Source organism: Chinchilla lanigera, unplaced genomic scaffold (genome assembly GCF_000276665.1).
Source record: "Chinchilla lanigera isolate Chin_1 unplaced genomic scaffold, ChiLan1.0 scaffold00011, whole genome shotgun sequence".
Classification (NCBI taxonomy): Eukaryota; Metazoa; Chordata; class Mammalia; order Rodentia; family Chinchillidae; genus Chinchilla; species Chinchilla lanigera.
Window position 1 is genome coordinate 10556169 of NW_004955412.1, and position 11511 is coordinate 10567679.

At 37.1% G+C, this 11511-nt stretch overlaps 1 protein-coding gene across 1 annotated transcript in view; it reads right to left on the bottom strand.

Annotated features, from left to right (window-relative positions):
* Positions 1-11196, bottom strand: part of LOC102006324 (chromosome unknown open reading frame, human C11orf65) — a 34191-nt gene extending 22995 nt beyond the window's left edge. The window contains exons 1-3 of the mRNA XM_005378039.1: positions 11123-11196; positions 1627-1710; positions 426-518 (exon numbers count right to left, since the gene is read on the bottom strand). Of these exons, the coding sequence (XP_005378096.1) occupies positions 426-518; positions 1627-1710; positions 11123-11146 (201 nt within the window). The 5' untranslated portion in view covers positions 11147-11196. The remainder of the gene's footprint in view (positions 1-425; positions 519-1626; positions 1711-11122) is intronic.
* Between the last annotated feature and the right edge of the window lie 315 nt (positions 11197-11511).

Here is an 11511-nt window from a genome sequence, read left to right on the forward strand (position 1 = left end):
ATAAGTAAATAATATATAATATGTTATATATGATATACATGATATATATATATAATTTTCATATGTATATGAAAAACAGACCACTAAGTACATGTTACAATTTCAAAATCCTTCGGGAAGGCTGGGGTTGGCACTGACTTGAGGGGCCCTGCAGGGGGAGGTTTGGAATATGACACAGTGGTCTGGGTGACGGTTGCACACGTGTTTGCTTGTGACGAGTCGCTTAGCCATATGCTGTAGCTGTGCTTTAGAGCTTTCAACACATAGGTAATACATAAAAATGTTAAGGGAAGCACTGAATTAAGAAGGAGCCACACACACACACACAAAAAAAAACAACAAAAAAAAAAACAAAAAAAAAAAAAAGAAGGAGCCACACATTTAAGGGAAGAATAAGATTCTATATCATCAAAAAACATTCTTACCTCTCTAGGATCAATGTATTTCACTATCTGACGGGGCTCCCCCTGTTTTCTCAAATCAATCAGGCTTTTAAAGTGCTGGAATACTGAGACATTCTAAGGTTCAAACACGAAAGAGTTTAGGGTCAGATTATTTTTCTATTTCTAATTTAGCTATTCACCTAATTACAGCAAAAATGCAAGCCATAAAAATAGACCTTATTTATATAAACTAGATTTTAGAAATATTAATCATCCAGTTTGATTTTATAAGCCAGGTAATATTGGTATTATTCTCATGAAGAATTTTACCTACAGAATGGGAAAAAAATTTGCCAGCTACTCCTCAAAGGACTCGACTTTCTAAAGAGCTAAAAAAAAAAAAAAAATTAGATCTCCCAAATTTAAAGAATCAGTAAAAAGAGGAAAACCCAAGCACTTAAAATGAATAGACTCTTCTCAGATGAAGAATTACAAATGACCAATAAATTCATCAAAAAATGCTCAGCATCACTGGCCATTTCAGTGGTTCAGTCTCACTCCAGAGAGAATTGCTGTCATCACAAAACCCACCAATAGCAAATGCACGTGTGTGCGCACACACACACACACACAAACACACACACACAGATGGAGAAAAAGGATGAAACAACAGAACAATAAAATGCCTCCAAAAACAACCAACGTCCCAAAGCTGATCCACGGAGCACGACGGGGAGGAAATCCAGGGCCAAAGGGCTGAATTGTGCAAAAAGATGATAGAGGAGACAAGAAAAACCAAATCAATAAGGCACTTGACAATCTCAAAGGTGATGTTCCTAAACAAATACTGGACTTGATAAAATAAGTGAGTTTACAGAAGAAAGCTAAATGAGCTAAACAGAATGATACAAAATGAACGACCAGTTTGGCAAAGGATTAAGAATCCATAAGAAGGTACTAAAGAAAAATCCAGGAAAGAAAAGAATTCTACTGAAAGTATGGGCAGCTGAAGTCACCGAGGGGAGGGCAGAGCGTCAGAACCAAAAGGGGAGGCTGATGCACTGACCACACGCTCAGAAAGCCCTCATAGACAACAGTAGAACTTTTTAAACCTTAGTCTGCTTTTAAAGCACAGGGTAGCACACAAGGCTGTAAATATACTAAAAGCTTAGCTGTACACCTTAAACAGGTGAATTTCAGGACATAGAAAATAAATCTCAGTAGAGCTGCTAAACAAACTCACAAGGAAAGTTCTCCAGGCCCTCTGAATGATTCTTGCAGCTCCGTCCTGCTTTGTCAAGTCTATTTTCTGAGACTTTTGAAAGTCCTAAAAGAAAATAAGAAAAAAGGGTTCATTAAAATTATTTTATATGCTCCATTGTGATTCTGCCACCAGGACTCAAGAGAAATTAAATAGAGCTGTATGAAAGAAACAAGGAAAATGAGACTTATGCCAGCTGCCGTGGCACATGCCTGTAATCCCAGCACTCGGAAGGCTGAACTAGGAGGATCACCACGAGTTCGAGGCCAGCTTGACCTGCATATATAGTGAGGCCCTGTCTCCAAAAAAAAAAAAAAAAAAAAGAGAGACTTGGTATCAAAATATTTCTAAGCAAGTGTCACTGATTTTTGATTGCCCAATATGTTCTAAATTATTTATGTTTTCTAATTGCAACATTACCTTGTATAGCAGATTTATTAATATGCTTATGTTAGGGATGAAGAGACGAAGGTGAAATAGTAACTAAGCCAGTATTGCACTTGAAGTTTGCATAAATAAATGCAAAAGAGTCAAGATTATCCCACACATCACATCATATCATACTGAAATGAAGCTAGAAATAAATGGCAAAAATCCCACAAAGAAATTATTTAAACACAAGGAAGTTAAGTGATACTCTCTTGAATAATCAATGAAAAACAGAATAAATCAAGGAAGAGATTAGTTCCTAGAATCAAATGACGATGCCAGTAAAACCTACCAGAACCTGCAGAGCACAGTGAAAGCAGTGCTGAGAGGAAAGTCTGTAGCTGTAAACACCACATCAGAAAACAGTGTGAGGGCCAGGGAAATAACTCAGCGGCATAGCACCTGCCTGGCAAGCATGAGGTCCTGAGTTCAATTCCTGGTACCAAAAAAAAAAAAAAAAAAAAAAAAGAAAGAAAGAAAAGAAAAGAAAACAGTGTGATCCCAAATGAATAACATAGTGGGGAACCTCAATGTCTTTGAAAAACGAGAACACTCCAAATCCAAAGCTAGTACAAAGCCAGCGCAGAGCAGATGTGAGTAATATTGATACTAAGAAATGCACAAAGAACCAATGTATCAACGAGTTGGTTACTTACAAAATAAACTAAATAGACCAACCCTTAGCCATCCTACAAAAAAAAAAAAAGGAAAGACCCAAATCAATGCAATTAGAAGAAAAAGTCGAAATCCAAACAGACACTGCTGAAATCCAGATTATTAATAACTACTTTGAGAACCAGTACTCTAGTAAATTGGAGAATCTGGAAGAAATGGATAGATTCCTAGATATACATGAATGATCAAAATTGAACCAAGATGATATAAAAAACTTGAATAATTCAATAATAGGCAATGAAATTGAAGCAGTTAAAAAAAACCCCTACCAACCAAAATAAGCCCAGGTGCTGATGAAATCATTCTACGAGAGATTTAGGGATGATCTAATGCTAATGCTCATCGAACTCTATAATGAAATTGGAAGAAAGGAGTACTCTCAAAGTCACTCCTAGAAACTAGCTATACCCTGATTCCAAAACCAGAAAAGAACCCAACCAAAAAAGAACTACAGGCCAATATCTTTAATGAACATAGGACTCAAAAATCTCCAATAAGATACCAGCAAACAGAATACAACACATCAAAATGATCACATCTTATGACCATGTATGATTCATCCCAGAGTTGCAGGGATACATACAAATCAGTAAATGTAAAGCATCACATAACTAGAAGTTTTTTAAAAAATCACATAATCACCTCAAGAGACAGAAAAAGGCCTTGACAAAATCCAACATCCATTCATGATAAAACCCTGAAGAAAATAGGTATAGAGGGACCTTCTCTCAATCTGATAAAAGTCATTTGTGATAAACCAGTGGCCAACATCATATTAAGCAGGGAAGGGCCGGGGATATAGCTCAGTGGCACAGCACCTGCCTGGCAAGCACAAGTTTCTGAGTTCAATTCCTGGTACCAAAAAAAATTTTTTTATTATCATTAAGCAGGGAAAAGCTGAATTCTAATTAGCCAAAACAATCAGGAAAGAGAAAGCAACAAAAGGGACATGTATAGGAAAGGAAAAAGTCAAATTACATTATTTGCAGTTGACATGACCTTCTACATTGAAGACCCAAAAAACTTTACCAAATGACTCCTAGAACTAATGACCAAATTCAATAGCACAGCAGGATACAAAATCAACACTCAAAAATCAATAATGTCCCTGTATGCTAATAATGAATTCACTGAGAAAGAAATCAGGAAAACAATACCATGCTCAATTGCATTAAGAAAAATTAAGTACTTAAGAAATAACCTAACCAAGGAAGTTAAAGACCTCTACAACAAAACCACGGTCCTCTGAAAAGGAGATTGAAGAGGAATATCAGAAAATGGAAAGATACCCCTTGCTGCTGAATAGGCAGAACCAGTATTGCCCCCCAAAATGAACATATATGCAAAACATATACAGAATCAATGCAGTCTTAATCAAAATACCAATAGCATTTCTCACACATCTAGAGAAAATAATCTTAAAATTCATAGTAAATCTAAAATGGCAAAGCAGTCTTGGACAACATGAGCAAAGCAGGGGGCATCAAAATCCTGAACTTCAAGTGATACTACACAAACCTACAGTAATTAAAACAGCATGGTATTGACACAAAAACAGACATGTAGATCAGTGGAACAGCTTACAGGATGCAGAAACAACTCCGGGCACATTCAGCTATTTTATCTTTGACAAATGGGCCAAAAACATATACTGGCGGAAAGATCACTTCTTTAATATACAGTGCTGGGAAAATTGACTATCCATGCACAAGTGATTGAATTGACACCCATCTTTCTCACAATGTACAAAACTAAAATCAAAGTGAATCAAAGACCTAAATGTTAAAACAGAAACACTGAATCTACTAGAAGATGAAATAGGCAAAACTCTTGAAGACATAGGCATAGGCAAGTACTTTCTGAACAGAAGTGCAAATGTTTAAAAAATAATACCAAGAATCAATAAATGGGATCATATCAAGTTAAAACCTTCTGCATGACAAAGGAAACACACAACAGAGTGAAGAGGCAGCCTCCAAAATAAGGAAAATTTTTGCCAGATATTCCTTAGATAAAGGACTACTACACAGAATATATAAAGCACTAAAAAGTATTAGATTGCTCTAAATGAAAAAATCCAGTCAAAAACTGGGCAACTGAAATGAACAGACACTTCAAAAAAAAGTAGTGCAAATTACCAATAAATAAAATACATGAAAAAAAAAGTTCAACATCTCTGGCCATTAGAAAAATGCAAATTAAAACAACACTGAGATTCCACCTTACCCCAGTAAGAATGGCTAACATTAAGAAATCAAATAATAATAAATACTGGTGAAGCTGCAGAGAAAAGGAACCCTTCTACATCCTTTGTGGGAGAGCGTAAACTAGTAAAACCACTATGAAAATCAGTATGGAGTTTCCCCAGAAATCTAAAAAACAGAAATTCATTGACCCAGTTATTCCACTTTTAAGTACAGTAACTTCTCAGAAGAATTAGTCATTCTATTACAGTGATATATCATGTCCATGTTTATAGAAGTACAATTCATAATAGCTAAATCTTGGAATTGGACTGTATGTCCATAAACAAATGAATCAGTAAAGACAAGGGAGTATTTATACACAATGGAGTGCTACTCTGTCATAAAAATGATAAACACGAATCATGAAAATGGATGCAAAAAAAATGGATGCACCCAGAGACTATAATATTGAGTGAAATAAATTAGAAACACGAGCTTACATATCCCATAGTTTCTCTTATATAAGAAACCCAAAGCATAATTAACAGCAAAATAGAATCTGGATAATACAGAAACCGATTTTTCATGAAAGGGAAGGGGCCTAATGGAGGGAGGTGGGAGAGAGAGGAAGGGCATGAAAAACAGAATTAAGATGAACTGTTTACGTATACCAACTCCCCAATAAAAATTTTTATAAAAAAATAAATTTGTCTTTCATCTTTCCCTACAAATAGCCTTACTACTACAGGAGGCATGAAGAGATAGGTTAAATGCTTGGGTTTTGAAGTAACATGGACCAGGCTTGTCTTTCTTGCTGTTTGTTTGATTTCTTTCTTAATGAGTTGGGGTCTTTCTTGCTTTGCTGCCCAGACTGTTCTCAAGTGATCCTCCTGCCTCATCCCAAGCACTGGGACCACAGGTGCGCACCATCGATTCTAAGACGGGGTTTGCGTTAACAAGTTCTACCTCAAGTGCGGCATGGGAGGGTATGCCTGTAATCCTACAACTCTGAGAAAAAAAAGTTTCCCATGTGAATGGTGCGATAATCAGTTTTAATAATTCTAAAGACATCATCAATATATTTTTTTAAAAAGACAAATACAGGGTATAGATTTTTCCATTTGAGATTTATATAACTTTTAAAGAGTCTATCAAAATTTCAACCTTAAAATGTGAGAAAATCAGCTGGCGTGGTAGCGCACGCCTGTAATCCAGGGACTCGGGAGGCTGAGGCAGGAGGATCGTTGGGAGTTCGAGGCCAGCCTGGGCTACAAAGTGAGCTCAAGGCCAGCCTGAACTGCATAGTGCGACCCTGTCTCAAAAAGGCAAAAAAAAAAAAAGTGAGAAAATCATGAGTTTTGAAACATGGTGCCCACTTCAGTTATTCCTCTTATGTTTTCTTGTCCATTTTATTTTTGAGCGGCCCACATACAAAATACAATAATTAAAAAAAATACAATAATTTCAGTTATTTATACATGACAGATCCAGGGCAATTATAGCATTAAATATATGTAAATATCACTCCTTAATATCTCACTGCCATTTAAAATCTAAATTTATTCATAATGTTGTCTAAAACTGTTGACTCTAAAAGCTATATAAATGTATAAATTCAAACAATAACTACACAATGAAAAGTAAAAATTGTTCATCCCTATTTTTTTTAGCTCAATTCACTCTTCAAAGTTCTGTTAATAGATACGAGATTCCTCCAGGTTTTTTCTCACACGTTTAAACCCATGTTGGGTATCTACACATATGCTTGTATACATACACATTGTATGCATATACCCATACACAGTATAGAAACACACACGTAGGTTTGTTTGCTTTAATGTGATCAAACTCTACATTTTTTTCTTTTTTACTTAACATGCATTGAAGGCTTTGCCATGTTGCTCCATATGTACTTTGCTGATTCTTTTTATAGTTGCATAGCATTAGGTGTGGGTATGTTAATCTTTTCTCCATTTGATATTGATTTTTTTCCTGATTACAAAGTATCTTTTATACGTGCATTTGTGTAACAGGGGCTATTTTTATAGAATAAATTTTTAGAAGTGCTGTGACAAAAGGCATGCACATACGAGTTTGCACCGACTCTGTCTGCAACAGTGTAAAAAAACCTGCTAATAGTGATTTTCTCTGCAGAGAAGCCAGCCTACTAAGGGGGCTGGGATCACAGATGAAAAATATTTTATTTCATTGTGCTTTTAATACTGTTTGAATTTTCTACAATGTGTAATTTAGATATGTACCTATGGACACATGTACACATATATATCTTCATTAAAAGGAAAGCGCACATGTAAAAATTTGTCAAATTATCCTCAAAAAATGTCTAATTTACACCCATAAACATTATATACAATTGCTTAATTCTACGTTTTACAAAAGTGAAAACCTAAACATTAATAGGACATTAGGACTACACTGGTTCTTCTAATAGGACTACACTGGTTCTTCTATCTAATAGGACTATACTGGTTCTTCGTGATTTTTATCCATTTTCAACGCATAGCGCTTGGTTTTAACACATAATCAAAACATGTCTGATGTGTAATATGACATGATAGTATTCGTGGTACCTCAGGAAATCTTCAGCATTATCCCTAATACATTCCCAATTTTGTAAGTAAATTTGACCTTGGGCTTAAAAATCCCTTTTACTTAACTGTGTGGATGTGTTTCCCGGCACTTTGATCTAAATAATTTCACCCACGCTTTCTTCCCGCCGCACCCGCTTGTCCTGTCATACAGGTAAGGAGCGTTTAGAGTCTGCGGACAAAGTAAGAACGTCTGCTCGTGCAATCGACAGTGTGCCTATTTGTTGAGCACATTTACTATCTCATCCTTCTACAATGTAAATTCCCCTCAGAGCAGGATTTATAGCTAGCTCCCTTACCCTGACTTCTTGCAAATCATAGGCAATCAAAAAAAATTATCTAGTTCACTGAATAGGAGACCAACTAATTAACATGCATTTATGCAACAGTAGAATTCTGCAGAAATATTAAAGTGATGAAGATACATATGGATAACTGGTTCACATTTTCAATTTTTAAAAAGTTTATTAAACAATCTATAATAAGCTACTTATGTTAGCTCTTCCCTATTCCAGTCTATGTATATAGACATAAATGTGTCAATATTGAGAGGTGAAAGAACTGAGGAATTTAAAAGCACATTTTTATGTGACCATTATGTATATCTAAGATGTACCAATAAAATCTGATGAAAAAAGCACATTTTTTCTCACTTCTATAATGAACTGTAATGAGCAAATTAATTTTATTTGCCATGAGCAGGACAACACACTGCAGAAAAGTTCACAGAGTCAGGGTGGGGCGGCAGGGCGTAAGCGGGAGGGGTGGCCTCTTGCAAGCTTGTGGTAGGTTGTGCTACTCCGTGGGTAGTCCATGGCCCCATGCTGCCCCGAACTGTGTGACCAAATGAAATAAAGCAATTCACAGCATTTAGAAACTTATAGAATTTGATGTGGCTGAGTATGCAAACACATGATCGGTAGATTTCTAAGTCTGTGCATCTTTTTTTTTCTTTTTCTAATAATTTTAATTTTCTTTTTATAAGAGTAACCATCTGCAACACATCAAAATCATGATCTGACATGTGTTTTTTAAAGCATCACTCTGAGCTGTGTGTGGTAGTACACACTTGTAATTCCAGCACTCTGGGAGGCTGAGGCAGGAGGGTCACAAATTCAAACCCAGCCTGGGGAATTTAGTAACCTTAACAAGAGCCTGTCTAGAACAAAAAGTGCTGATGGGTAGTTCTGTGTGAAGGCTCCAGGTTCAATCCACAGCTCTCCAAAATAAGTAGATTAATTAATAAAACATTTGGAAGTGGTGTAAAAAAAAGGGGAAAAACTAAGTCATTGTGGTTGCTTGACCACAAATAGTTATAAAAATTAAATAAAAATACTCTAAACTCATTACCATTTTACTACAGTTTGCTATGATTTAGTCTTTTTTTGGGGGGGGGGCGTTCTTGAGTCAGGGTCACATTATGTTGTTTAGGCAGGTCTTGAACTTACTATGTAGCCCAGGCTGGCCTCCCACTTTCAGCAATCCTCCTGCCTCAGCCTCTTGAGTGCTGGGATCACAGGCATACACTGCTACATGAGGCTGTTTAGTCTTCTAGAATTTCCTGCATACAATATAAGGGAGGGACGGAGGCTGCTCTCTGCTGCTCCTCCCTTTCTGCTCTTGTTGCTTTTGCTGTCTTCCACTGCCATGAATGGTTGCCCTCTGCCATGTGCCACTCTGCCTTGGAGCCAGCCGAGTACAGACTGAAACCTCCACAAACTGTGAGCTAAATAAACCTTTTCTTCCTTAATTTTGGGCTTCAGGTATTTGGTCTCAGCAAGGAGAGAAAAGTAACCAAGACCTGTATCTAGATTAAAAAGAGATGATAAAAATATTAGTAATACAGGTTAAAAGTCTATTGTATATGTCACTACATTATGAATTTTAAATATATAGTTCATATACAATTTATACTGTGTCTGTGATTATAATATAAATAGAATAAAACATTTGGGAAGTATCTTCCAGTATTCATATGTTTACTCTTATTTTTTGGTGCTGGGGATGGAACCCAGGGCCTCATGCACAGTGCGCCCTCCCCAGTGGAGCTATGCCCCCAACCCCAGCATTCAAAATTATCTGGTTCAGCAATAAGTCACACTATTCAGGAGTGATGAAGTTCCACATACTTCAAGAGAGAGAGAGAGAGAGAGAGTATAATGAATTGCATACAATTTTGCTAAGGGTCAAGCATATCAAGAATAAAAAATTAGATTTGATTAGTTTGAAGTCACTCGTGACCTTTTAAACGCAGTTTCACTGGAGTAGCGGGGAAAGACTGGAGTGGGGTGTGGAAGTAGGAAAGGTAAGACAGAAATACAGTGACAATTCTTTGGAGTGCTATGAGGAAGCAGAGAAATGGGCTAGTAGGTGGAAGGTGGGAATGGATTCAAAATATTTTTTCTTTCATTTAATATGGGAGCTACTAAAGCATGTTAAGATGTTGTTAGGTCTGATCCAGTGGAGAAGGAGAAATTAAAGTTGTAAAGGATATGATTCTAAGGCTAAAACTCTGAGTAGATATAAAAAGGATAGAGGGGGTAGAACAGTTGATCTTAAAGAAATGACTTATATCATAGGGTTATTATGCAACTCCAAATAAACCAACCCATGTGAAAATCTTGCATAAATTTTTAGGTGCTAAAATGTACTATTAACCCATCGTTCAAATGAAATAGTTTACTGCACTCAAGTGCCACTTGCAGATTCAAATATAAACATTTTCTAAGTGCATTATCTACTTTGGGAGATGCTGTCTCAGTCAGTAACTTTTATTATAACAGAGATGGCTTCGCTGTATCAATTTTTAGACTTCGTAAGAAAAACCCCGTAACAGGTGTTGAGATTGTCCTTTTCACTTACTTTAAAAGCTATTAAAAAATCTTACCATTAATTTGCTATGATCAGAACCTGTACTTCCTATTTTGGCTTTATTACCAAATGTTATTGACTAAACACTGTGTTTAATAGTCTTTATCAGTTTCCTAATTTCTTTTTTTTTTTTTTTTTAGACAGGGCCTCATTATGCAGTTCAGGCTGGTCTTGAACTCACTTTGTAGCCCAGGCTGGCCTCGAACTCAAAACGATCCTCCTGCCTCAGCCTCCCGAGCGCTGGAATTACAGGCGTGTGCCACCGGTGACGCCTGGCAAGTTTCCTAATTTCGCTTTGCCTTTTTTCTCAGTGGTCCTCCCCACTGAGGGTAGAGGAGAAAAAAAAAAAAATCCTGAAAAGGCCTTTCTTTTCCATCTCTAAATATTTCAATGAAAAGACTTGAAGCCATCTTATCAAATAGGAAAAAAAAAAAAAGGTCCAGATGCAATGTAAGGTGGGTAAACAGGCATTTCATCAGCAGCCGAGCCCGGAGGATCTGAGAAGGCAAAGCCGGCGTGAGGGATTCTCAGCAAGACGTACTCAAGGTCACCGCTCCGAAAACAAGGAGGCGATAGGGATGGGAGGGAGGAAACATCCTAAAGAGGATGGATGGGGGGCAGATCTCAAGAAAGTGGAACTTCAGGGCCCTGAAACAGATAAAACTCAAGCCCCGGGGCCACAGACAAAAAACGGACTAGTAGTAGTACCAGGTGAGAAGGTGGAGCCGCCATCCCTTCAACTGCCAATCGCTGCAGCCCAGAGCTTTGCTTGTTTCCTTGGTAACAGCGTGCCAGGAAGTGACGTAAATCTCGTTCCGTCGTCTTGCCTGGCTGCCCCATTTAGTCCCGCCTTCCAGCCCTACCCCCAAGGAACCAAAAAATGAAACAAAAAACCAGGTCGTAGGTGAAAGCCGTTCGCCTTGTTAGAAGGTCTCATTTCGAGAATGACTTTGCAAAGGCAAAAGATTTTGGGATCGGAAGTCAAAGTGATTGTCTACCAAGTTGGGTTTTTTCAATATTACTAATTAAAATATCTACAAAATATTTGATATCAACCTCTTTTTTTATTGCTACAGGTTTACAGAACATAACGAACA